Raw genomic sequence first — 25715 nt, forward strand, 5'->3', positions numbered from 1 at the left:
GTAAAAAACAATGGCAGGCAGGCAGGCAGGCATTTTGTGAAATCTGTGGGAGCAGTGGATAAGCCAAAGGGAAATGCAGAGAACTGAAAGTGCATAGATCCTGCCCTGAAACACAGATATTTCCTGCAAGATTCCCTGATTGGGATGTCTAGGTAGGCCTCTTTTAGGTCTAGGGTGGCTAACCAAGCATCCTTGAAAAGCACAGGAAGACGCTGCTGGAGGGTGAGCATTTTGAATTCTAGTATCACCAGAAAGGTGTTTAGAATGGATAGGTTGAAGATTGGGTACCAGGTGCTCTCTTTTCTGGGTACCAGGAAGAGTCTGGAATAAAAACCTTGGCCTATCTGGTCTGCAGGAAAATGCTGAACTGCCCCTCATGGAGAGTAGGGAAAGGACTTGCTTTTTGGCCTCTGCCCACTGGTTTGGAGGAAGATCTGGGAACCCTCTTGGGGTTGGCAGAATGTGGAAATAAAATTTGTATCCCTGGGACACTATGTTGAAGACCCATCGGTCGTTGATGATAAAGGCCCAGTTGTTTGCATGGAAGGAGAGTTTTAATCCTAGGGGCACAAGCAGGTGGGCAGATGTAAGGGGTGGAGGTGTAAAGTCATTTTGAGTTCTTACCATAAGGAGGTGGCTTAGCACTCCCTGTTTTTGAAGAGGAGGAACTCCACTGCTTACATCTCTGCATTCACTGGGGCAGCTGTATGGGGGGGTCTGCTTCCCCTGTGTCTGGGCTGAGCTGGCTTGGAGGGGGCCAGGAAAGACCAGTGCTTGGAGGGGCAATGCATACTGAACCTCGGAGGTTGAACCTGTAAAACGTCTTTGTCTGCATATATTTAGCTTTTTCTTCCATCTTTTTTAAGACCTCTTCTGCCTTGGTGCCAAACAAATTGTCTTTGTTGAAAGGTGCGTCCAATAAATTTGATTTGACATGGTTTGGCAAGGTCTGTTCCTTAAGCCAAGCATGCCTTCTAAGGACAGAACCAGTGACTGCTGCTCTGAAAGATGCTTCTAGGGCGTTAAAGCCACATTGCAAAGTGTGCTTAGTAACTTGGCTTGCAGAATGCAATAGTTCTTGTAATTCTTTATTTTCTGCACAAGCAGGAAAGGAAGATATTTTTTGTTTGAGGAGTTCCATGGTATACTGTTATTTCAGCATGTGGAACTTACAAATTTAGTGCTCTAACAGCAAGAGTAACAGAGGTGTATACATTTTTACCCCACCTGTCTAAAGCTTGGGAATCCCTGTCTGAGGGGGTGGGATTCTTAGCTGAGATTGCTTTAATTTCTTTAGGCCCTTGAGAGATGACCTCTGGGTCAGCAGCAGGATTGTTGAAAATGCATTTGTGAGAGTCAGGGACTCTGTAGTACCTGTCAGGTTTCCTGGAAGCAGGAGGAAGGGTGTCAGGAGTCAAACTGGATTCCATAAAAACAACATCCAAGACAGGAGGAATGGCTAATGGTCTGTGCTGTGGTAAATCTAAGAATTCCCTGAGTCTCTTTTTTGACTGAGGATAGTCCTGACATTCCCATTGAAAATGCTCCCTTAAAGTATGAAGGGTTTCACCAAATGAAAAATTCTCGGGTGGAGAGGCAGAAGAAATGGATTCCTCTGCATCAGAATCCTCATAAGCAGAGAGGAGTTGCATGTCTTCATATTCAGAAGCATCAGAGCCATCGGACTCCTGTTCAGACAAAACTACTGGTGACAAGTCTGGAAGGGGTAGCCTGGCTTCCCCTAATAAGCATAAGGTCTTCCACCATTTTAAGCATTTGATATTGAGGCAAGGAAGCAGGTGCCTGGGTTTGGGTCGTCGTTTTTTTGGGAGTAGTTCGTACCCTGGGCCTTAGAAACTCGGTAGTTTTAGAAATAACTAAAGACCCGAAAGAAATAGTCGGTTTGTGTTGAGTATCGGTAGTGCGAAGTACTTCCTCAGAAGCCGATGCCTGCTCAGCGGCTCCGGACCCATCCAAGGTAGAGACAGCCACAGGATCCTTAGTAGAAGAAGAGTCTCGCAGCATACCGGACTCCGAAAGGGTCTCAGTAGCGGCCTGTGAATCCACAGAAGTGGGCATCAAGACCTGCAAAAGCACCTCACTGAGGACCGGAGAACTCACGACTAGCTTAATGGAAGCAGCGGCATTTTTGGACCTGCGCGGTCTGTCTTTATCCTTACATTTTTCCAGAATATCAGTAGTTGAATGGCTTACCGAAGCCATACTGGAATTCGAGGAATGAGAGTGAAAATATCTAGCTACAATAAGGACCCGACGATGTATATTTCTAGCACTGAACAAAGCACAAAAGGGACAGCGAGGGACATTGGGGTCGGGCCTAAACAGGTGACGCAGTAAGAATGGAAGTCTCGGTGTGGTATTTGCTTTCGACAGGTGAGACAATTGTTAACTTTTTGTGACATCAATTACAGCAAGAAAAAAGGATCCCCAATGGGGTACTTGGCTTTAGAAGACTTCAACTTCAATTCGGAAACGAAAACTCAGGTAGCGGCCGACTGGCACTCATGCGAACTACTTCTGCTTTGGGCTCCTCGGCAAGAAAGCCTGATGTAATGGCATCGGCCGTCTGATTTTATACCACTGACAACCTGATGTTAGTCCTGAAGCGACAGCAACTGATGCAGAAATACTAAGCCTCTGGTATTTGGGCCGACTGAGGGCTCAACCCAAACGTGATGACTACAACAGTAAAACACAAAGAACATGTATATACCACACAGAAAAGCTCAAAGTAGTACTGAAAAGACTATTTTGTACATCCTCCAGTTTAGAGTGCAGGTTCCTTCTTTTGGCACCAGTGGGAGAATCTCTTTCATTTTTCCAAGTATGGTAATCTTTTACTTGTCTTCCCTGCCACCCCCATAAAATTTAGAATATTTCTTGATCACAAGTACACAAAAGAAGCAAGGTCATATCTTCCAAGCTGCTAAGTGCAATTACCATCTGAGGGACCCTCTGAACTGAGTCAAGAGGTTTACATTCTGAGGCAGCAGGAAAGGCTTTTCCCTTGCCAGGTGGATCATGTGGGACAGAAAGCTCTGTCTTGGCCAGAAATGGGTAATGAGAATGATTTCTGGTCTCTCCTTTTTCTTCTGAATTAGCCTTAGGCAGCAAGGAAAGGACAGGGAAAGCAAATAAAAAACAGACATCTCCAGTTTAAGGTTAAGGTATATACTAATATACCTTTACATTTCTAGTTCCCATGAATTGTGCAGGCTGAAAAGTGATGAACACGTTTTATGTGGCAAACCAACATTAGTATTCAAAGAGACAATGAAGAAGGATTTATTAGAATGGTTAAATGTACCTAAAAACTATGAAGGAACCCAGTTAGTGATTTTCCACATAATCGGAAATGAACTAAGAAAAACAGAAGTTATGTACTTACCGTAACGTTCCATGTGAGTTGTTTATCTCGCCTTTTAGACTCACTGATGGGTCCAGAGCCGATCCTCAGCTCCGACACGGGCCGATAGCAAGCTCAAGGTTTGCCAGTAGCTCGAGACCAAGCCCCTTATCCCACAACGCACTGCTGGAATTACTTCAGATCTTGTTTGCAGCGAATAACAGTATATACATATATATAGATATATACATACCCTCATTATATATATATATATATATATATATATATATATATATATATATATATATATATATACACATACAAAGAACACTTCCCAAAGGGGAAGAAAAAATATTGGATGGGGAGGGAGGGACGTGAGAATAAAGGTGAGATAAACAACTCACACGGAACGTTATGTTAAGTACATAACTTCTATATGTGAAGTTGTTATATCTCGCCATTTATTCTCACTGATGGGTAGCGTCCCTAGCACCCTCAGCCTTGGGTGGCTCATGGGAGTATGTTCTTCAGCACCGTAGAACCAAAGGAAGACTTGCCCCTTGAAGCCCTATCTACTTTGCAATGTGTGATAAAGGTATGAGGCTTAAACCAAGTGGCTGCAACGCAAATATTGTCAAGGGGCAATTTAGCTTGAAAAGCAGAAGAGGTAGAGACAGCTCTGGTAGAATGAGCTTTTGGTTTGTGCGTTAAGGGCATGCTCATATTCTCATAAACAAAGGATATACAATTGGATAACCATTTAGACAAATTTGTTTTAGCCACTGGATTGCCTTTTCATGCTTCTGAGAAGGATCAAAAAGTTGGTCTGATTTCCTAATTTCCTTAGTTCTGTCAAGATAAAATCTGAGCCGTCTGTGAACATCAAGTTCGTGCAGCATATATTCCAATTTGCTTGAGTGGTTGGGGAAAAAGACTGGCAGTTCAATGACCTGATTGATATTGGACTCAGAAAAGACTTTAGGTAAAAATAAGGGGTTTGTTCGGAGAGATACTCTTATCAGGATGGAAGATCATGTAGGGTGATCTGATAGATAATGCCTGAAGTTCTGACACTCTGCAGGCAGACGTAATGGTCACAAGAAATATTGTTTTTCAAGATAAAAATTTTAAATCACAAGATGATGCTGGTTCAAAAGGGGGAAGGATAATTTGAGACAGCATAAGGTTTAAATCCCAGGGAGAAAAGGGAATTTTGATCGGATGTCTCATATGAAGAACGTCTTTAAGGAAGGTTTTAGATAATTTATGGCTCATAATATTTGAACCATCAAGACCAAGGTGAAAATTTGAGATAGCAGCTAACTGAACTCTAACTGTAGCAGCTGCTGCCCCTTCCTTGAAAATCTTTGTTAGAAATTCTAAGATCGAAGATAGCAGAGCTCGGAAAGGGACAATGTTCTGCACGTTGGCCCAAATTGAGAACATTTTCCATTTACTGCCATATAATTTCCTGGTAGATAGCTTCTGAGAAGACAAAAGAATATGTCTTGTATCTTTTGAAATTGAATGAAGCCTGGTAATTAGGGGAAGTGAATTAGCCAAGCAGTCAGTTTGAGGGACTGCAGAGAAGGATGAAGATCCCCTGACGGGTGAATCAGAAGGTCCGGAACTGGGTCCAGGATCCATGGATCTTCCAACAGATGCTGGTGGAGAAACAGAAACCAAATCTGTCGAGGCCAGTAGGGGGCTATGAGTATAACAGTCCTTCCCAGCGATTTTCCTTTCTTTAAAAATCTAGGTATTAATGGGAAGGGTGGAAATGCATAAAGGAGACCCGGGGGCCAATAGTGCAAAAGTGCGTCTCTTGGGGGATGACCGGGAGATGGTATTAGGGCAAAGTAGCTTCTGCATTTTAAACTGATGTGGCTGGCAAAAAGGTCACAGCAAGGCTGGCCCCATTTGCGGAAAATCAACTCCGCAACCTGTTGAGAGACCACTCATGAGGGAGTAATATTGCCCTGCTTAGCTTGTTTGCTATCACTTTAGATTTCCCAGGGATGTGCGTTACTAACAGAAAACACTGGGATGACACAGCCCACTGCCAGACCCTGAGGGCTTCTCGACAAAGGGGGTAGGGACTTGGTTACACCCTGCTTGTTCACGTACCAGACTACTGACATGTTGTCGGTCTGAATTGCAATAGTCCCTAGAGGGAGAGACGCCAGACGTACCGCTCTCAACTCTAGAACATTGATGTGCAGATGTGATTCTTGATCTGTCCATGTGCCTTGGGCAGTCTTTCCCTGAAAATGCCCCCCACCCCCCCCACCCTATCAGGGAAGCGTCCGTGGTCACAGTGGCTACTGGGGGGGGGGGGGGGACAAAGGGTCTTCCGATTGTGACATGAAGAGACGTCAACCACATCGAAGGTCTCTCCTGCAAGAATCCATGATAAGAATCATGTGGTGAATTGGTAGTTTCTGGTAAGACCACTGAGTAAAGAGGAGCCATTGAAGAATTTGCATATGCATCCTTGCGAGTGGTATAGCCAGGATTGCTGCCGCAATCAAACCTAGTACTTTCAATACCTCCGCTGCTGTAGCTTTGTTCTTCGACACCAGTGAGCTGACATTTTGGTGGAGAAGAGAGACTCTTTCGATAGGGAGACAGAGTGGTAGTTGAGGTATCTAACTCTGCTCCTATAAAAACGGTATGCTGAGATAGCAATAAGGCAGAATTTTCGAAGTTGATTGTAATGCCTTATTGATGGCAGAGTGTCAGAGTGTATTGTGTTGCCTGGGTCAACTGATGCCTGGTGGTAGTGGTAAGGAGCCAATCGTCTAGGTATGGAAACACCTGGAATCCTAGACGCCTCAGGTGAGCCGTGACCACTGCCATGCATTTGGTGAACACTCTGGGGGATGTAGTGAGACCAAAGGGCAGGGCTCGAAACTGGTAATGATTGGCTCCCAGCCGGAACCGCAGATGATCTCTGGAGCTTCTGTTCATCTTTATGTGATAGTACGCGTCCTTGAGATCTATGTAGCACATCCAATCGCCTTTTCCTAAAAAGGGAAGAATGGACTTAAGCGTGAGCATTCGGAACTTCTCTTTCTTTACGAACTGGTTGAGTATGTTGAGGTCCAAGATAGGTCTCCAGTCCACTGTTTTCCTTGGTACCAAAAAGAATCTTGAGTAAGTTCCGAATCTGACTTGGTCTGCTGGGACTGGTTGGATGACTCTTTCTAGCAATCTACGGACCTCTACGATTGCTTGTTCCCTGAGATTGGGTGGAACATCTGGGATTTTCTTTATAGGAATGGGAGGGGTGAAGAACGGTATGAAATATCCTCTGGAAATGATGCTTTGTACCCCAAGTATCCAATGTTATGTTTAGCCAGTCTTCTGGGTATAAAGACAAGCGACCCCCGACTGCCTCCAGAGCTGAACAGTCGGGCCCCCTTTCAGGGGCGCTGGTAAGACTGACTGGAGAACTGACCCCTGTCACCCTGTTGCTGCGGACCCCCTCTGCCACGGGGGTGGTGTCTTCCATTATAACCCCCTCCTCTGCCTCTAGAGGGGGTTGTCTCCACGTGTGTCCTGAAAGGCTGCCTGAGTTTTTCGGAACCACATTCCCCCCCCCCCGGGGCCCTTGGGGTACGGCCGAGTGGGGGTGGAAAAATGGACCCCAATAGCAGATAAGGTCTTGCCTTCCTGCTCACACCTGGTTAAAGTTTCCTTTACTTTGGGCCCAAACAGTGATGAGCCATCGAATGGGGTATTAATAAAGGAAGACTTAAAGGGTTCCGCAAAGGAACAGAGATGCATCCAGGTTTGTCTTCGAAGAGCAATGCCCGAACTAACGGCTCTACTCGAACCATCAGCTGCATATATGAGACGCATGGACGAGTTCACTACTGAGTTTAGGGTAGCGAGCTAGGCGTTGACTTTGTCGGCCACTCCTGCAGCTACTGTACCCTGGACAGAATCTCCTAGCTCTTTCAGGAGATCTCTCTGTAGTCTTGTAAAATGTGTTAAGTAGTTCAGTGATCACAGAGAAAAAGTTGCTGAACTAAACATGTGCTTCCCATATCTATCCATAACCCCAGAATCTCTGTTAGGGGGATGGATGGAAGGGGATGTCTCAGATACTTCCTTTTTGGTGGCTGCAGCTACCACCATGGCATCAACAGGCACTCCTTTTGTCAAAAATGTCTTGTCCACTGGGGCAGATATGAATTTATTGGGTCTACGAGGGACAAGTTCCATAGCATCCGGTGACTCCCACGCCTTACGAGAGGTCAGTTCCATGAGCTCGTCCTAAGGCGGAGACACCTAAGTGGTGGAAGGTTGAGACCCAAAAGCCTTCAAGAGCAGAGACTCTTCCTCAGTAGGGGTCTTGGACTGCCAATCGCCCCTCTGACTAAGGATCTCTAATATCTCTGCAAAGGAGATATCCTCAGAGGGGGATCGAGGGGACCCTTCCGACTCATCTAAGTCCGTGTCAGATGTCAAAGACGCCTGTGGGGAGTCTAAGTGCCTCCTCTTGCACAGTCTCTTCCTGGGCACCTCCTCAGTGGGGGGATCTGGGGAGGTCTCAGAAGAGCAGGGGATGCCCTGTTGGGGGTACTTGAGGTTCGGGGTCTCTACACTTAGAGGGATCAGTAGATGATGAAGCAGACACAGGAGCTTGAGGGGAGAGGGAAAGCTGAACCGATGCTGACTTTGCCTTTGGAGACAAAACTCTCCTCATAGCATCGAAGGCACCATGACTCCGACGAGAAGGAGTGGACGGACCCGGGAGTACCATCCGATCCTACCGCACTGAAACCCTGGGCTCCGAGGCAGAGGTAGGAGGCAAGCTCATCCGAGCTGAAGCCCCGAGAGGAATAGTAGGCACCGACAAGTCGGTGCAACTTTCCTACCCAGACCCGACAGGAGAACGCCAGCTCCTAGAGTCCTCGGTCGGCACAGAGGACACCAGAGTAGATGGAGCCGACAACACCGGTGCAGGTATCGGCTCCAAGGGTTCGACCACCATCGGTTCAATTTCCTTCGGCTCCGAGAGTCCAGTACGGCTCGGAGGAGTAGTAGACAAGTCCGGTTCCATGGTCTTCGGTACCGACGAGCTGGTTGGGGCCGACAACAATTTGGCAAGTCCTGGTGCCTGTAAAAGCTTCTGCATTAGCCGATCAATGTCCAAATCTGAAAGGCTGACTGAACACTTGGCTGAATTCACCGAAGGTGCTGACTGAAGCAGAGGTGAAGAAGGAACTTCAGAGACCGGCTCCAATACTGAGAGCTGGCTCCGAATCAAAGGTGCACTCGGTTCCGATGACTGTGGAACCGACGACCCTCCTTCTGAAATCTTAGCCTTTTTTGAGACCTTATCTGAAGACTTGGATTTTGAGGATTTGGATGATGTGCTAGCAACCTCATGGCTACTCAAGACTTACGAAAAAGATTGCTGTAGCAATCCCCCTGTCTATAAGTTTCCTCCTTCTCTCCAAGAGAACTCTTGAAGAAAAGAAGTGGCAAATGCTACAGGTGTCTTGGAGGTGTTTAGCCCCCAGACAGTAGACACATTGAATGTGTCCATCAGTAGCAGACATTTTCTGCCCACAATCTGGGCATTTTTTGAATCCTGATTTGGGGTGGGATTTCTCCCTATCATCTGACACAGTTAAGTGAAAAAGGCAGTAAATTAGATACACAACAACTAAGCCCAAACCGGGCACCAGCTATAACAGTATATATATATATTTTGAACAAAAAATATCGATACAAATGTAGGGCGAAGAGGCCCACAGAAAAACCTGACTATAATAAAGAAGAAGTAGAGAAAAGGGGCTTAAGGCCCACATAAACTAAGAAGCCGAAGCCAACAAGGCCCTAATTTTTAAACTATTTCTACTATCTAGAGAGTAAATATAATAGTACTAACACATACTATATATATATTAAACAAAAAAGAAAACTTTTTTATAGACTTGCTGTTAATTTGTTTCTAAAATGGCCCGAGCTAACTGGAACACTGAGATCTCTCTTGCCATGGCAAACTAGATCTGAGGTAATTCCAGCAGTGCGTTGTGGGATAAGGGGCTTGGTCTTGAGCTACTGGCAAACCTTGAGCTTGCTATCAGCCGTGTCTGAGCCAAGGATCGGCTCCGAACCCATCAGTGAGAATAAACGGCAAGATTTAACAACTTCACATCTAAAGGCTACAATTTTAAAACTTCTCTAAAAAAAACAAGATAACCTTATCTCGAGTTTGCTTAAAATATCTCAAGTTTGAAGGCTAAATGAAATGAGAAAAGTCTGCCTAAAGACAAAGTGTAGATTGAAAAGGTAAAAGCTGACCTTTCCAGAAGTTAGTGAAATCATTTGTTTAAAGTTAGGAGATTGATTAATCAACCAAAACATGCTGCCATGAGTGCAAATGCACATAGAAAGGAAATTACATAAGATCATTAAAAGCCTCTATCACTAAAATCTGGGTTTTTAGCTGCTTTTTATTCACTGAAGGGATTGCCTTGTTATCTTCTAGCTTGCAAGTTTAAGCTCAAGGTGGGTCAAATGCAGAATGTGGGTCTGGTTCTGTGAGACAGAGAGATGTATCCCTGACTATTACCCAGATGAACAAAGTTCTTTTAGCAGCTTGAGTGTTACGAGAGCCAGGTAGGGAGCCAACTTAATGGTGTAAAGGGATAAAGCCAAAATTACACTGCTGGTAACCCAAAATCAAACACAGGTTCAGGCAACTGTTAGGAGTTAGCAAGATTGGATGGGAGTGATTACCTGTTGCCAGCTCACCCATCCTGGGAGACTGAGATGGCTCTGGCTTACCAAATGGGTGACACCTAGCAGACGTACTAGGTGTTACAACTATGGAGCTCGAGCCTAGCCAGCCCAAACTGCAATGTGTAACTTGCACAATATGCCAAGAGGAATATAACATGTAGAGATAATGCTTACCCTCAGATGCCTGCTACAGCATAGCTCAGAAAAGCTGCAGCAGTATAAGGGGGGGATGCTCCATCAGGGGAAAAGGTAGGCCGTCCTGTAGGCTAGCAGAAGTACTAGGTGTTATAGCTATGGAGCTCGAGCCTAGCCAGCCCAAACTGCAATGTGTAACTTGCACAATACGCCAAGAGGAATATAACATGTAGAGATAATGCTTACCCTCAGATGCCTGCTACAGCATAGCTCAGAAAAGCTGCAGCAGTATAAGGGGGGGGGGGGGGGGTGCTCCATCAGGGGAAAAGGTAGGCCGTCCTGTAGGGCCACCAAAGCTGGCCTACTTCCAACCACCCAAATCTCACTGTGGAATAGATAAGCTTAGTGGGGATTCCCGAACAGGCCATCAGGCTCTTACCTCAACTGAGATTTGTCTCCTGCTACCACAGGACAAAAAAAGCCAACTGAGTGTAGACAGAGGATGTATCAAGCTCGGTCTTGCAAGAGTAGATAATGGTCAGTGGGAGAGGATAGTAGCGAGTGGCCTCCCCAGTCTCTGCCACACCAGGGGGAAAGAATGCAGCTCTGGCTCCCCACTTAGATGGCACACAGTAGGGAGTACATGGCATTTTATCCATGACCAAGTGCCTGCTAAGTTCATACACTGCTCCTGTACAAGTTCACTGCTCAAAAACAATGTTTCTTACTTAAACAAATGAGTATAAATGTGTGCATGTGTGTGTACATATATATATATATATATATATATATATATATATACACACACACACACACACACACACACACATGTATGTATTATGAAACAACTAATACTCATATCAGCGATCCTCTAAACAGCGAACAGTTTAGAGCAAACACTCAAAAAATGTACTACTTTCTTTCTTGTTATGCAGGGACTGCAAGCCTCCTTTGCACCCTCCATGTGGGAGGCTGTGCCCCCCCACACTAATTATATATATATATAAACTCCAAGACAGCACAACAGTCAGATAACGGCAAATTCCCTTACCCCACTACAAAGAGATCCAATTCAAAAGAGTGAAAGCAGAAACTCCATAAGGAAGAAGGTTTTCTCACATGACCATTCTTTTTTTTTTTTTTTTAACAGCATGAAACATTCACTCAAGTGAGCATTAGCTATTCCTAATTAAAACCATATAGATCTATATATATTTATACACACACATTTATATTTTGCCTCTAATCCATATACAGTGCTCTATCTCAAATTCATATGACAGCAAAGAGAGACAGAAGACAGACTGTTTTGCACTGACTGAAGCAAGGAATTCTGCTCACTTACATCATCTTCAGTTCGTGAAGTCACTACTGCATCAATCATCTTTCGTGGGTTGTTCACACTAGAAACTGTTAGTTTCCCAAGCGATCCCTCAAACTGTACTGCAAAAACAAAAGATGAACAAATTAAATCTGCACTGGAATGGTGGTAAGACAGAAAAAAGCAAGCCAGGTCTCAACTAAAGCACAGAAAATATGACTTATCAACATGAGTAACTACTTGTGCTATCCATTCACAATCAAAGAGATTTTTACTGCTCAATGGACAGACGTTGTTGCCTGGTATCTTAACTGCTGCTCCTCTTGTATGCCTCATTTATACTTCAAAAGACTTTAGCAACTGCCCAAATCTCCTTGGATGCTCCCAGTGGAACACACTGCCTACTAACACAGATTATACTGTTCTGTAGCATCCACATTATTCACCCACTTCAACACTTCTACAACCTAGGACAAACCAAAAATGTATGTGCCAAATGACTGAATACAAGTCAAAGTCAAGACTCGTCCCCAAGCCTGCCAAGCCAATAAATACTAAAGACTTCAGACCCATTTCAATACTGCTGTCAACAGAGACTTTTGAAAGCTATATCTTTTTACAACTAACTGAATATATTAGTAAATGCAGTATTCTAACTCCACATCAAAATGGATTTTAGTCAGAAAAAGTACCACAACTGCTCTTAACATAAGTAATACCATGTAGTATAGTTAAATGTATCCTTATTTGTGCAGTATTCACTTACCTCATGGAGGCCTCTGACTTAGTGGATCATGCACTGCTGCTTAACTCTTACTAACCAAAGCAGGAATAAGCTCTGATTCCCTCTCTTGGATCACAAACTTCTCTGACAAAACCCTCAAAGTTCAGATTCAGAAATCCTATCTTTTCATCCACCTCTATAAATGTGTAGCACAAAGATCAACTGCAGCCACCACTACTCAATCATCCAGCAGATATGCTTGAAATCTTTGTTATCCTATATGCAGGTGATGATGTCATTTACAGAACCAATGTCTCTTATTCTGCCATTAAAAACTGCTTTTAAGTCAGGAGGCCCATCAGCTAGTCAGACCTATTCATGGATGAAAACGCCTTTTCTGAAACAGCTGCAGACACATGGAACTTGGTGTCTGCCCAGTTAAGGAACAAAAATAGAAGTTATGTCCTTACCATAACGTTCCATGTGGAGTGTTCATCTCGCCTTTGTTCTTACACATGGGTTCGGAGCCGATCCTCGGCTCCGTGCCGGCCTCTTGCAAGCTCTGCATCGAGAAGAAGCTCGAGACAATCTAATACCCACAATCCCCCTCTGCCTTTACCTCAGATCTAGTTTGCAAGCAAACCAATCTCCAGAGCACATTCATGCTTACATCACATATGCACAGAAACAAGAGTCTATACATAACTATATATATAAAAGAACAAATAGACATATATATATATATATATATATATATATATATATATATATGCCAACTATGTACACAACATCTGCAAAGCAGTAGCAGAATGCTCCCGGCCAGGCATCAAAAGAACGTTCTTCTTAAGGGCGGGAGGGTGGGAATGTAAGAACAAAGGCGAGATGAACACTCCACATGGAACGTTATGGTAAGGACATAACTTCTATATGTGATAGTGTTCAATCTCGCCGTTTGTTCTTACACATGGGTAGCGTCCCTAGCTCCTTGTTCCTGAGGAACTCACGGGAGGACGTTCTTGAGCACAGTGGAACCAAAGGTTGCTCTGTCCCTAGAAGCCTTGTCTACCTTATAATGAGAAATGAATGTATGTGGCTTAGACCAAGTAGCAGCCGCACAAATAGCATCTAGTGGTAGGCGGGCTGCATGAGCCAGAGATGTAGACACTGACCTTGTGGAATGTCCTTTGGGTTTGTGTAAGAGAGTTAGATTTGAGGAATCATAGACATAGATTATACAATCCGTTAGCCACTTAGAAAGAGTTCTTTTGGTAACCGCTAGTCCTTTCCTGCTATCAGCAAAGGCCACAAAAAGTTGATCAGTTTTTCTGTGATCTTTTGTTCTATCCAAGTAAAATCTTAGTTGTCTGTGAACATCTAATTTGTGCAACATATACTCCATTTTGTTGGAGTGATTTTTGAAGAAGGTGGGTAATTCAATGGACTGATTAATATTGTTAATAGAACACACTTTAGGGAGGAAGGATGAATTAGTTCAAGAGAAACTCTGTCAGAGTGAAAGATCAACTAAGGGTGCTTGATGGAGAGAGCCTGAAGTTCAGATACTCGCCTAGCGGAAGTAATGGCTACCAAAAGAGAGTCTTCCAGGACAAAAATTTTAATGGGCAAGAAGAGGCAGGTTCAAAGGGGCAACATTAATTTAGATAACAACAAGTTTAGACTCCAAGGTGACGAGGAGATCTGACTGGTGGTCTAATATGAAAACCCTTTTAAAAGGCTTTACAAAGTCTGTGGGCCATAACAGGAGCCCCACATTCTTCCACATGGAAATTTGAAATGGCAGCCAGTTGAACTCTTAGTGTAGCAGGAGAAGCACCCTGATGGAATAAGTCCGTTAAAAACTCCAATATTTTATTCAAAGGAGCTATAAAAGGATCCACTTGCTGTGTATTCGCCCAGAATACAAATCGCTTCCATTTACTAGAATATGTTTTAGTAGTGGAAGCTTTATGAGAAGCCACCAATATATTCCGAACTGCTGGCGAAAGGAGATCAGACCTGGCTAAGTTGGGAATTGGAGCAACCAAGCTGCTAGATGAAGGGACCGGAGCGCGGGATGGGGAGCCCCTGACGAGTGAGTCAATAGATCTGGCTCTGGGTCCAGAATCCAGGGTCCCCGAATGCAGTGTGTCTTCAGGAAGGGAAACCAAATTTGACGAGGCCAGAATGGGGCAATGAGGATTATTGTCCTGTGAAGGTTTCTGGCTTTCTGGAGAAACTATGATATCAGAGGAAATGCGTACAGGAGTCCCGGGGGCCAATCGTGAATCAGTGCGTCCCTGGGGACTTCCCCTGGAGGGGGTAATAGGGCAAAGTAGCTCCTGCATTTGGCGTTCATTGGAGACGCAAACAGATCGCAGGAAGGCTGGCCCCACGTGCGAAAAATCCTTTTCGCCACTGACTGTTTTAGGGACCACTCGTGCGGTAACAGAATTGCTCTGCTCAGCCTGTCGGCTATGACGTTGGATGACCCCGGGATGTGCGTTGCTATTAGAAAGCAACCCGTGGACTCCGCCCACTGCCAGATTCTCATGGCCTCTCTGCATAGCTGATAGGACTTGGTTCCCCCTTGCTTGTTTATGTACCAGACTACCGACATGTTGTCCGTCTGAACTGCAATAGTTCCTAGAGGAAGAAGGGGAGCAAAGTGCTGCAAAGCTAGAAACACTGCCCTCAACTCTAGAACATTGATGTGCAGATTGTACTCCAAATTGGTCCATTCGCCTTGGACTGTCTGTCCCTGAAAGATGCCCCCCCACCCTATCAGGGAAGCGTCCGTGGTCACCGTAACTGTAGGCGTGGGTAGCACAAATGGTCTCCCCTTGGAAAGGTTGCACGTTTGAAGCCACCAGTTTAGATGTGTCTTGCATGTTTTCGTTATAAGAATCTCGTGTGTTAGAGGTAGTTGTTGAAACGACCATTGTGCGAACAGCAGCCATTGTAGGACTCTCATGTGCAGCCTTCCCAAGGGTATTGCAATAAGGGAGGCTGACATGAGTCCCAAAACCTTCAGTACCAGTTTTGCTGGAGATTTCCTTGACGAAAGTAGAAGACGTATGTGAGTCTGAAGTGATAATATCCTTTCTGGGGGAAGTCTTAGAATTAACTGACTTGTGTTTAATTCTGCTCCTATGAACAAGATATTTTGTGATGGCTGAAGCAAGGATTTTCCAAGTTTACGGAAATCCCTAGGTGAACACACAGTTGAAGGGTAAAGTCCCTGGCCTGTAATAGTTGACGCTGGGTGGTGGCAGAAAGGAGCCAGTCGTCCAGATACGGAAACACCTGGAATCCTTGGCGCCTCAAGTGAGACGCTACCACTGCCATGCATTTGGTGAAGACCCTGGGGGCTGAGGTCAGACCAAAGGGCAGGGCTCGAATTGAAAGTGACTGGCCCCCAGCCGGAAGCGCAAATGATCTCTGGATGCCCTGGCCATTTTGATGTGGTAGTATGCATCTTCTAGATCTATTGAGCACATCCAGTCGTCCTTCTGTAAGAATGGAAGGATCGATTGAAGCGTGACCATTCGAACTTTTCTTTCCTGACGAAGGTATTGAGGTAGCTTAGGTCCAGGATGGGCCTCCAGTCCCCTGTTTTCTTTGGAACTAAAAGAACCTTGAGTAAGTCCCGAATCCTTGCTGGTCCGCTGGGACTGGTTGGATGACTCTTTTTCTAGCAGCTTTGAAATTTCTATAGCTGCTGGCTCTCGCAGATGGGGTGGTACATCTGGGAGTCTTTTCTTTGGAATGGGATAGGATAGAAAGGGTATGTTGTAACCTCTGGTAACCACGCTTTTTACCCACTTGTCTGTAGTTATATTTTGCCAGGCCTGAGGGTATAAAGCTAGCGACCCCGACTGCCTCCAGAGCAGGACAGTCGGGCCTCCTCTCAGGAGTGCTGGAAAGGTTTACCAGGGAGTGTATCCCTGTCACCTTGATGTTGCGGACCCCCTCTGCCGCCTGGGCGGCGTCTTCCACCTCTGCCCCCTCCTCTGCCTCTAGAGGGGGCATCTCCCTGTGTGCCTGGGAAAGATCCTTGGGGTTTTACGAAACCACATTTTTCCACCACGTTGCCCTTTGGGGTACGGTCTGGTTGGGGTGGAAAAACGGACTCCGACAGCAGACAGAGTCTTTCCCTCCTGTTCACACCAGGTAAGGGTCTCCTTTACTTTGGGGCCAAAGAGAGTGGCACCGTCAAATGGGGCGTTAGTAAAGGAAGACTTGAAGGCTTCCGCAAAGGAACATAAGCGCATCCAGGATTGTCTGCGAAGAGCAATCGCTGAAGCTGCTGCCCTACTCGAACCTTCGGGTTGCGTGAAATCAGCCTCATGGACGAGTTCACAATGGATGTAAGGGTATTAAGTTGCGCTGTCACTTTCTCTGAGACAGCCGCATCTGTAGTACCCTGGAGGGTATCTCCCAACTCTTTGACTAGATCCCTCTGTAGACGTGTAAAATGGGTCAAATAGTTCAGGGATCGCATGGAAAAAGCCGCTGAACTAAAAATGCGCTTCCCGCACCTATCCATCGTCCTAGAATCTTTATTAGGGGATGGACAGATGAGGAAGACTCTGACATCTCCTTTTCGTGGCGCTGCCACCACCATAGCGTCCACTGGAACTCCTTTTGTTAAGTAGGTCTTGTCCTGAGGTGCCGTGATGTATTTATTGGGTTTCCTTGGGACTGGTTCCACTGTGTCAGGAGCCTCCCACGCCCTTCGAGCAATTAGTTCCATTAATTCGTCGAAGGGAGGAGTGACCCAGGAGGAAGAAGGGCGAGCACCAAATGCCTTCAGCAAAACTGACTCATCCTCAGAAGGGGGAAGGGACTGCCAGTCACCTCTCTGTTTCAGGATCTCCAATATGTCCGAAAAAGAGACATCTTCTGAAGGTGACTTGGGGGACCCTTCTGACTCATCTAAGTCAGTATCAGATGTCAAGGATTCTTGTGGAGAATCCAAGTGTCTCCTCTTACACAATCTTTTCCTAGGGACTTCTTCGTGGGGAGCATCCAAAGAAGCCTCCGAGGAAGAGGGGGCACCCTCCAGGGGTGGCTGAGACACTGGTGCCCAACGCTTGGATGTGGCCGTGGGTGCAGAGGAGGATAACGGCCCTTTATGGGGAGGAGAGGTTGCTTCCACTGATGTGGTTGTCTGGGTAGACAACACCTTCCTCATTAGGTCGAACGCCCCCGGGTCCCGCATCGAAGAATCTCCCGGTTCCGAAGAAATGGGAAGAATCCCCGACACAGGCACCGAAGGCATCGACCCCGAGGACGGAGCCGAATCGATCCGCCGAGGCCCCGAGGGGGAGAGTCGGAACCGAACGCCGGTTCGACTCGGCCCCGGAACCAAGGACAGATCGTCGGCTCCGAGACTCCGGTATCGGGTCCGACGGAGTCGAGGTGAGAGGAACAGACCGAGAAAAGGACGGTTCTGGACCCGAGGGCTCCACAATCAGAAGATCAGCCTCTTCCGGCTCCAAAGACTGAACAGGTCTCGGAGGAGGAATGGGTGGAGACACTGGGAGGCCTTCAAGTTTCGACACCAACTGGGTGGAAACCGAAATAAGTTTGGACAGGGCCGAATGCTCCAATAACTTCTGCACCACACGATCCACATCGATATCAGAGAGTTTTGAAGAAGAACGGGTCGAAGGAACCGAAGACGGAGCCGACCTCAATAAGGTCGAAGGAGGGAGCTCCATCACCGGTTCCAAGACTCGAGGCTCAGGAACCGATACCAGTTGAACACTCGGCCCCGAAGTCTGTGGAACCGGTGATCTAACTTTTGCTGAAGAGCTCGGAGCCGATGACTTGGGCTCCGACGTCTTCGATTCCTTAGAGGATTTCGATGCCTGGTCAGAAGCATCCAGAGCCTCCTGAAAAGAAGGTTTTAATAAACCTCTGTCCATGAGTTTCCTGCGCCTATCTGTCATGACCCTCCCACTAAAAGAGTGACAGATAGAACAGTCCTCTTGCAAGTGGAGAGGGCCAAGGCAGTAGACAAGGAACTATGGTTGTCAGTCACTGACATTTTCTGGCCACACTGACAACGCTTAAATCCTGATTTTACCTTATCAGACATTTTACAAGAGAAAGACAAGTCCAGTAATATAGTCAAATCCGAGAAAAAAGTGTCAAATCCGGTTTAAATGTCAAATCCTTTTTAAATTTAAGAAGGGTTGTAGGCCCCGAAAAACTCTAACCGATTAATAAGATTAACGGTACCGAGAATTTAAGCCACTCAACACACAATCACTCACTATATCAAGATATATCTAATAGAACAAAAAAATCCAATAAAATATAACAAATTAAGTTATATCTTAACTTTAGATGCTCGAGCTAGCTCCCAGCGATGCGAACGCAGCAGCGGCAAACTAGATCTGAGGTAAAGGCAGAGGGGGATTGTGGGTATTAGATTGTCTCGAGCTTCTTCTCGATGCAGAGCTTGCAAGAGGCCGGCACGGAGCCGAGGATTGGCTCCGAACCCATGTGTAAGAACAAACGGCGAGATTGAACACTATCACATCCAATTTTCCCTACTCAGAGAACCAACAAACAGTTCTTAAATCAATAAAAATGCTAAACCAAGCATCATCTTATACCTTCTTTTACTTTTTCTGCATGCTATTTATATTTTTTCTGACTTATTAAAAATGTCCTTGTTTTATCACTGTATAAATGTTTGAGTTGTAAATTATCAAAATTGTGATTCTGTCTACTCTAAATTGTAACATGTTTAAAATGAAGTATCACTGTGTGTCCACATAAATGTTTTATTTTCTTCACCTATGTATGAAGTACCGTTGGGTACACTTGCCATAAATGTAGATGTTCGAGTGCATTCACTGTTGCAGCCATCGCATCAGGGTTATCCCTGCCAGGGTAGCCCGTGGCCAGCCTGAATACCAGAGACTTAGTATTTCTGTGTCGGTTGATGCCACTTGAGAACTGACATCAGGTCGTCCAGTGGTATAAAGGAAGGCATCTGACGCCATTACATCTGTTTTTCTTGCCCTAACCTGTCAGGAGCCCCCCGAAGTAGGAGGCTAGGCTCTGGTGATAAAACCCCACCAGTGGAAAATAAATACCAATATGTCCCTTGTAAGGAAAGGAGAACAAGGAAAAAAAGGAAGGAAAAGAGAAAGGGGCATGGAGGGAGGGTAACCAGGACTGCAACAGGGAATACACTCGAACATCTACATTTATGGTAAGTGTACACAACTGTACTATGTTCTTCGTGTTTTACTGTTGCAGTCATCATAGTTGGGTAGATTCCCAAAGCTGAGGAAATGGGTGGAGGCAGTCAAGGAAGCTAGAGCTGACTAGCATGCCCTGCAAGAATGCACAGGCAAATTCTGCCTTGGATTTGAAGAAGAGAGGCAGGTAGTAATGTTTGGTAACAGTGTGAACAGATGTCCAGGTGGCAGCCTCCAGGATGTCCCTGGTAGGGACTCCTCTTAGGAAAGCTGTAGAGGTGGAGGCTGCTCTGGTTGAGTGTGTCCTAACCCCTCTTGGAGGGGGGGAGGCTTGCCATGCTGTTTGTAGCAGAAATGGATGCAGTGTGCTATCCATTTGGAAATGGTTTGCTTGTAGATGGTTTTGCCTTCTGCCCCTGAAGCAAAGCTAACCAGCAATTGATCAGACTTTCTAAAGGGTTTAGTTCTATCCAGATAGTATCTGAACTGTCTGTGCACATCTAGTGAGTGCAGAATCCTTTCCCCTTTGTTTTGGGGTTAGGAAAGAAGGTGGGTAAATGGATGGATTGGTTCGGAGCCATACTGGACACCAGCTTGGGTAAGAAGGATGGATTAGTTCTGAGGGATACCCTGTTTGCATGGAAGATGATGAAGGGTTCCACAGCCATGAGTGCTTGCAGCTCAGAGACTCTTCTGGCTAAAGTGATAGCCAGGAGGAAGGCTGTATTTCAGGAGAGAAATTTTAGCTCTGCAGAAGAAGCTGGTTCAAAAGGGGGCAGGGTGAGCTTTTCCAAGACAAAGTTAAGGTCCCAAGCTGGTGTTGGTGCCGTTCTCGGGGGCCTCAAGTTGCAAGCCCCTCTGAGGAACTGTTTCATCAAAGGGTGTGGAAAAAGAGGCTACTCAGAGGGAAAATGAGCAGAAATGGCAGAGGCATGATTTTTTCTATAGAGGGGAAAGAGAGACCACTGTGTAGTAGGTCAGCTAACTAATCCAGGATGAGAGGGATATAGGGCTGTGACGTATTTGCCCCCCTTAGCCTGGATTCAGGTGCAGAACCTTTTCCATTTATTTGCACAAGACTTTCTGGTGCCGGGGCGTCTGGCTCGCGGATAACATCCAGAACCCGTTTACTAAGGATGGCAGATGGGTTACGGTATAAGCCAAGACGCCAAAATGAGTGTCTGCATTTGGGGATGGATGAATTCCTTTCCTCTGGGTTAGGAGGTTGGGAATCTGAGGAAGATGCCATGGAGGCAGCGGGGACAGACTGCGCAGCAAAGGGTACCAGTGCTGTCTGGACCAGTCTGGGGCTATGAGAATGGTCCTTGGTTTTTCCTCCCTTATTTTGAGCAGTACCCTGGGAATGAGAGGTAGGGGCGGAAAGGCATAGGCAGAGAGATTTATCCAGGGGAAGGACAGGGAACCCACTTTCCAAGCCATGCAGTGATGCTCCCTGGTGCAGAATCTGCTGAGCTGATGGTTGGTGTGGGAGGCAAACAGGTTAACCTCAGAGGTTCCCCATTTCTGAGTTATTAGGAAGAAAGTGTTTCTATTGAGCTGCCACTCATGGGGGTCCAAGAGCTTTCTGCTTAATTGGTCTACCAGGGAGATGAGAGAGCCTGGCATGTATTGTGCTAACAGGTGTACATGCATGGAAGAGGCTGTGAACAAAGTGGTCATGGCCAGCCTGCACAGGGGATAGGAGTGAGTCTCTCCCTGGTTGTTTATGTATCACATCACAGTGGTGTTGTCTGTTTTCATCAGGAGAACCCCTGGAGATAGAAGGGGTTTGAAAACTATCAAGGCCTGCTGCACAGCCATCATCTCTTTCTGACTGATGTGCAAGGGGAGTTGCTGGGGGTTCCATTGGCCCTGTAGGCACCTGCCTTCCAGGTGTGCACCCCAAGAATAGTCTGATGCGTCTGTGGTGAGGGTCTGGGCAGCGGGGTGTGGAGAGAAGGGCAGTCCCTTATTGTGGGAGGAGGCTGTTGCCCACCAAAGAAATTCCTTCTTTAGGTAAGGAATAATAGACAGAATAATTTCCAGATCTTGAGTGTTGAAACCAAAGGCTCTTTAGGTACCACTAAAGTTTCCTCATATGCAGTCTGGCATATGGCATGAGGAGTATGCAAGAGGCCATGAACCCCAGGGCTTGCAGGATTTTCCTTGCAGAAAGATTGGGCCTGATGGCCAGTTAAGAGAAGTAAGCCGTTAGGAAAATTTGTTTCTCTGGTGTAAGGCATGCCATCTGGGATGCTGTGTCCAGACTTGCTCCCAGGAAGATTATCCTTTTGGTGGGTCCCTGTTTGGATTTCTTTTCGTTGATTGTGTACCCTAGGAAGATTAGTAGGGCCTTTACAAAGGCCAGGTCTTTGGGCAGCTTTTCCCGGCTGTCTGGCTAAATAAGGCAGTCGTCTAAGTAGGGGTAAATTTGAATATTTCTTTGTCTGCAAAAGGCAATGTCCGGAGTCAGGCATTTTGTGAAAACTCTGAAAGCAGTTGATAAGCCAAAGGGAAGTGCAGAGAACTGAAAGTGTTGAAATCCTGCCCTGAAGCGGAGATATTTTCTGCAGGACTCCCTGATAGATATGTGGAGGTAGGCATCTTTTAGGTCCAGGGTGGCTAGCCAGGCATCCTTGGGGAGCATAGGAAGCAGCTGCTGGAGGGTGTGCATTTTGAATTTTGGGATCACCAAGAAGATGTTTAGAATGGATAGACCGGGAATGGGACACTGGGTACCCTATTTTCTGGGCACCAGAAAAAGTCTGGAGTAGAAGCCTTGGCCTATCTGTTCTGCAGGAACATGCTCTACTCCCCCCAAGGAAAACAGGGAATGGATTTGCTTTTAAGCCTCTGCCCATTGATTTGGTGGTAGATCTGGGAACCCTTTTGGGTGTGGAAGGAGAATTTGTACCCCTGACACACAATGTTCAGGACCCATTGGTTCTTGGTAATGGTGGCCCAGGAGCTTCAGTGAAAAGACAGTTTTCCTCCTAGGGGTATGTGAAGGTGGGCAGAGGCGAGGTTGGGAAGGGGTGAGTCATTGTGAGTTCTTACCATAATGGGGTAGCTTAGAACTCCCTGATTTTGAAGTGGAGGTAGTCCACTGCTTGGATCTCTGCAACCCCTGGGGCTGCTGTCTGTGGGGTCTGTTTCCATGGGGCTAGGCTGGCCCTGTCTACTCAAAGCAGGAAAGGACCACTGCTTGGAGGGAAAATGCCTGCTGAACCTTGGGGGCTGACCCTGTAAGAAATTTTTAACTGTCTGCATATAGTTTACTTTTTCTTCCATCTTAAGACCTCTTCTGCCTTAGTGCCAAATAAGTCATCTTTGTGCAAGGGTGCATCCAACAATTTTGATTTGACATGGTCAGGCAGGGGTTGTTCCTTAAGCTATGCATGTCTTCTAATGACAGATCCAGTGATTGCTGCCCTGCAAGAAGCTTCTAGGGCGTCAAAACCACAGTGAAAAGTGTGCTTAGTTACTTCACCAGCAGAATGCATTAAGTCCTCTAAATCTTTAGATTCTGCCCATGCAGGAAAGGAGGAAATTTTTTGTTTACGGAGGTCCAAGGTATGCTGCTGATGCTTAAGCATATGGAACTGACACTTTAGTGCCCTGATAGCAAGAGTAGCTGAGGTGTATACTTCTTTATCCCATCTGTCCAGTGCTCGGAAATCCCTGTCTGAGGCGGTGGGATTCTTAGCTGAGGTTGCTTTAATCCCTTTAGGCCCTTGAGTAATAACCTTAGGGTCAGCTGTTGGATTCTTAGAAAGAGATTTGTGTGAGCCAGGGACTCTGTAGTACCTATCTGGTTTTCAGGGAGTAGGAGGGAGGGTGTCTGGAGTCAAGCTGGATTCAAGGAAGACATCATCCACATCATCTAGGACTGGGGGGATGGCTAAGGGCCTGTGTTGTGGAAGGTCCAGGAACTCTCGGAGTCTCTTTTTAGACTGTGGATAGTCTTGACTCTCCCATTGGAAATGCTCCCTTAAGGTGTGCAGGGTTTCCCCAAAGGAAAAATCTTCTGGGAGAGACGCTGAAGGAATGGACCCCTCTGCATCAGAATCCTCATATGTGGAGAGGGGCTGCATGTCTTCATAGTCAGATGCATCGGATTCATCTGACTCTTGCTCCGATAAAACTACTGGAGACAGATCTCTTTTCCTTTTTGAGAGAGTGTCTTGGCTTCCCCTAATCAGCATGATAAGGTCTTCTGCCATTTTAAGCATTTGAGACTGTGGCAAAGGAGCAGGCGCCTGAGAATGGATAGCCAGTTCTTGGGTGTGGTTCAATCCTTGGGCCTAAGGAACTCGGTTTTTGAAAGAATGTTAGCCGTGAAAGAAGGCATTGGTTTATGTCGGGATTCGGTGTTGCGAAGGACATCCTCGGAAGCCAGTGCCTGCACTGTGGCTCTGGACCCATTAAAGGTACAGACATCCACAGGATCCTTACATGAAGAACAGTTCTGAGGCATACCAGACTCCGAAAGGGTCTCGGTAGCGGCCTGTGAATTAACTGAAGCAGACATCAGGGGCTGCGAAAGCATCTCATTGAGTTCCAGAGGATAGACAGCCAACTTAACGGAAGCATCGTCAGAAGGTTTGGTCCTGTGTGGTCTGTCTTTATCTTTAAGTTTGTTTGAAAGATTTGCTGTCGGAATTCAAGGACTGTAAACAGAAATATCTGGCTACAATAAGGGCTCAATGACGAATAGTTCTGGCGTTAAAGCACAGACGCGACAACGATGGACATCGTGGTCTGGGCCTAGACAAGTGAAGCAGTAAGTGTGGAAGTTCCCGGTGTGCTACTTGCTTTCAACAGACAAGATAATTACTAACTTTTTCTGACATCGGTTAGTGCAAGAAAAAAAGATCCACAATGGGGTACTTAGCTTTCAAAGACTTCAACTTCAATTCGGAAACTAAACTCAGGTAGCAGCCGATCTGCACTCGTGCAAACTGCTTCTGCTTCGGGCTCCATGGCAAGAAAGACTGATGTGATGGCATCAGATGCCTTCCTTTAATACCACTGACTATCTGACGTCAGTCCTCAAGCGACAGCAACTGACGCAGAAATACTAAGTCTCTGGTATTCAGGCCGGCCAAGGGCTACCTTGGCAGAAATAACCCTAATGTGATGACTGCAACAAGGAAACACGAAGAACATCAGCTTATCTGCATGCATTGTTGATTTTTTCACCTGGATTGCGACTAACAAGGGTCAATATGACCCACTCTTCACCCAGTTAACAAACTTAACCACATACACAAACAAACACAATGGCTTACTAAAAACAAACATCCTGAATACCTAAAAGACTAAATCAATTTTCTCTGACAACACAAAAAAACTTTTAGTACCCCAAAACTGGGTTATACTTTGTAGCAACACATAGCCTAAAGAAACTATGCCAAAATATAAATATCTATTGATCAGGTGTAATCTTTCTCAACTTACAAATTAGTATTAATGAATTTTGGGCAAGAAGGTTACTAAACTTCCTACCACGAGACAGAATAGAATGGCCAATGGTAAAGGAAACATACTCACCCAGCCTGAGTACCACCTTCCTGTTATAACTAATGCATCGAAATAACTAACATAACATAAAATGTATCACCCTGGTCCCACAGACAGAGCATCATTTAAGTCTGTCAAAAGCAAAAGTGCTACCAATTAAACAAAAGCACACTGTACAAAGAGTATTCCTTGCATACAAACCATACTGTGAAAATCCCACCTAATAACAGGTGGTAGAAATACTTTAAAAACTTTCCAAAGTATAAATCCACTAATGAAAGTAGGGAAGCACAAGCTAGTTCAAGTCAAATGTTCTTTATGAGAAATACACAAACAAGCGGATCCAAACATAAGTCGAAAAAACAGAATAAAGTATAGAAATTCACCTTACCATTTATATACGTGTTTAAAACTTGTTTAAAAGCATAGGAGTGGTTTACTAAGGTAGCTCTGGTATAAAAGACCATTAGCTTGTTTACTAGATAAATACCCCATCCCCCAAACATCAGTGTGATATTCGACAAAGTGCTGCCCTACTTCAAGCTGTGAGATTCCAGGATATACTAAACTAAACTAAAAGTTAAACATTATACATTGATAATTGCTAAAACGTCCTGAAAGCATTTCATTGTAGTAACAAAAAGAAAAACTTAACACAAGTCT

At 45.6% G+C, this 25715-nt stretch overlaps 1 protein-coding gene across 1 annotated transcript in view; it reads right to left on the bottom strand.

Moving 5' to 3' along the window:
- Window positions 1–25715, bottom strand: part of PATL1 (PAT1 homolog 1, processing body mRNA decay factor) — a 1960792-nt gene that overhangs the window by 641641 nt on the left and 1293436 nt on the right. Inside the window, exon 12 of the mRNA XM_044084059.1 lies at window positions 11610–11707. Within this exon, the coding sequence (XP_043939994.1) occupies window positions 11610–11707 (98 nt within the window). The remainder of the gene's footprint in view (window positions 1–11609; window positions 11708–25715) is intronic.

This window comes from Protopterus annectens, chromosome 9.part0, assembly GCF_019279795.1.
Source record: "Protopterus annectens isolate FY-2018-M chromosome 9.part0, PAN1.0, whole genome shotgun sequence".
In the NCBI taxonomy this organism is placed as follows: Eukaryota; Metazoa; Chordata; order Ceratodontiformes; family Protopteridae; genus Protopterus; species Protopterus annectens.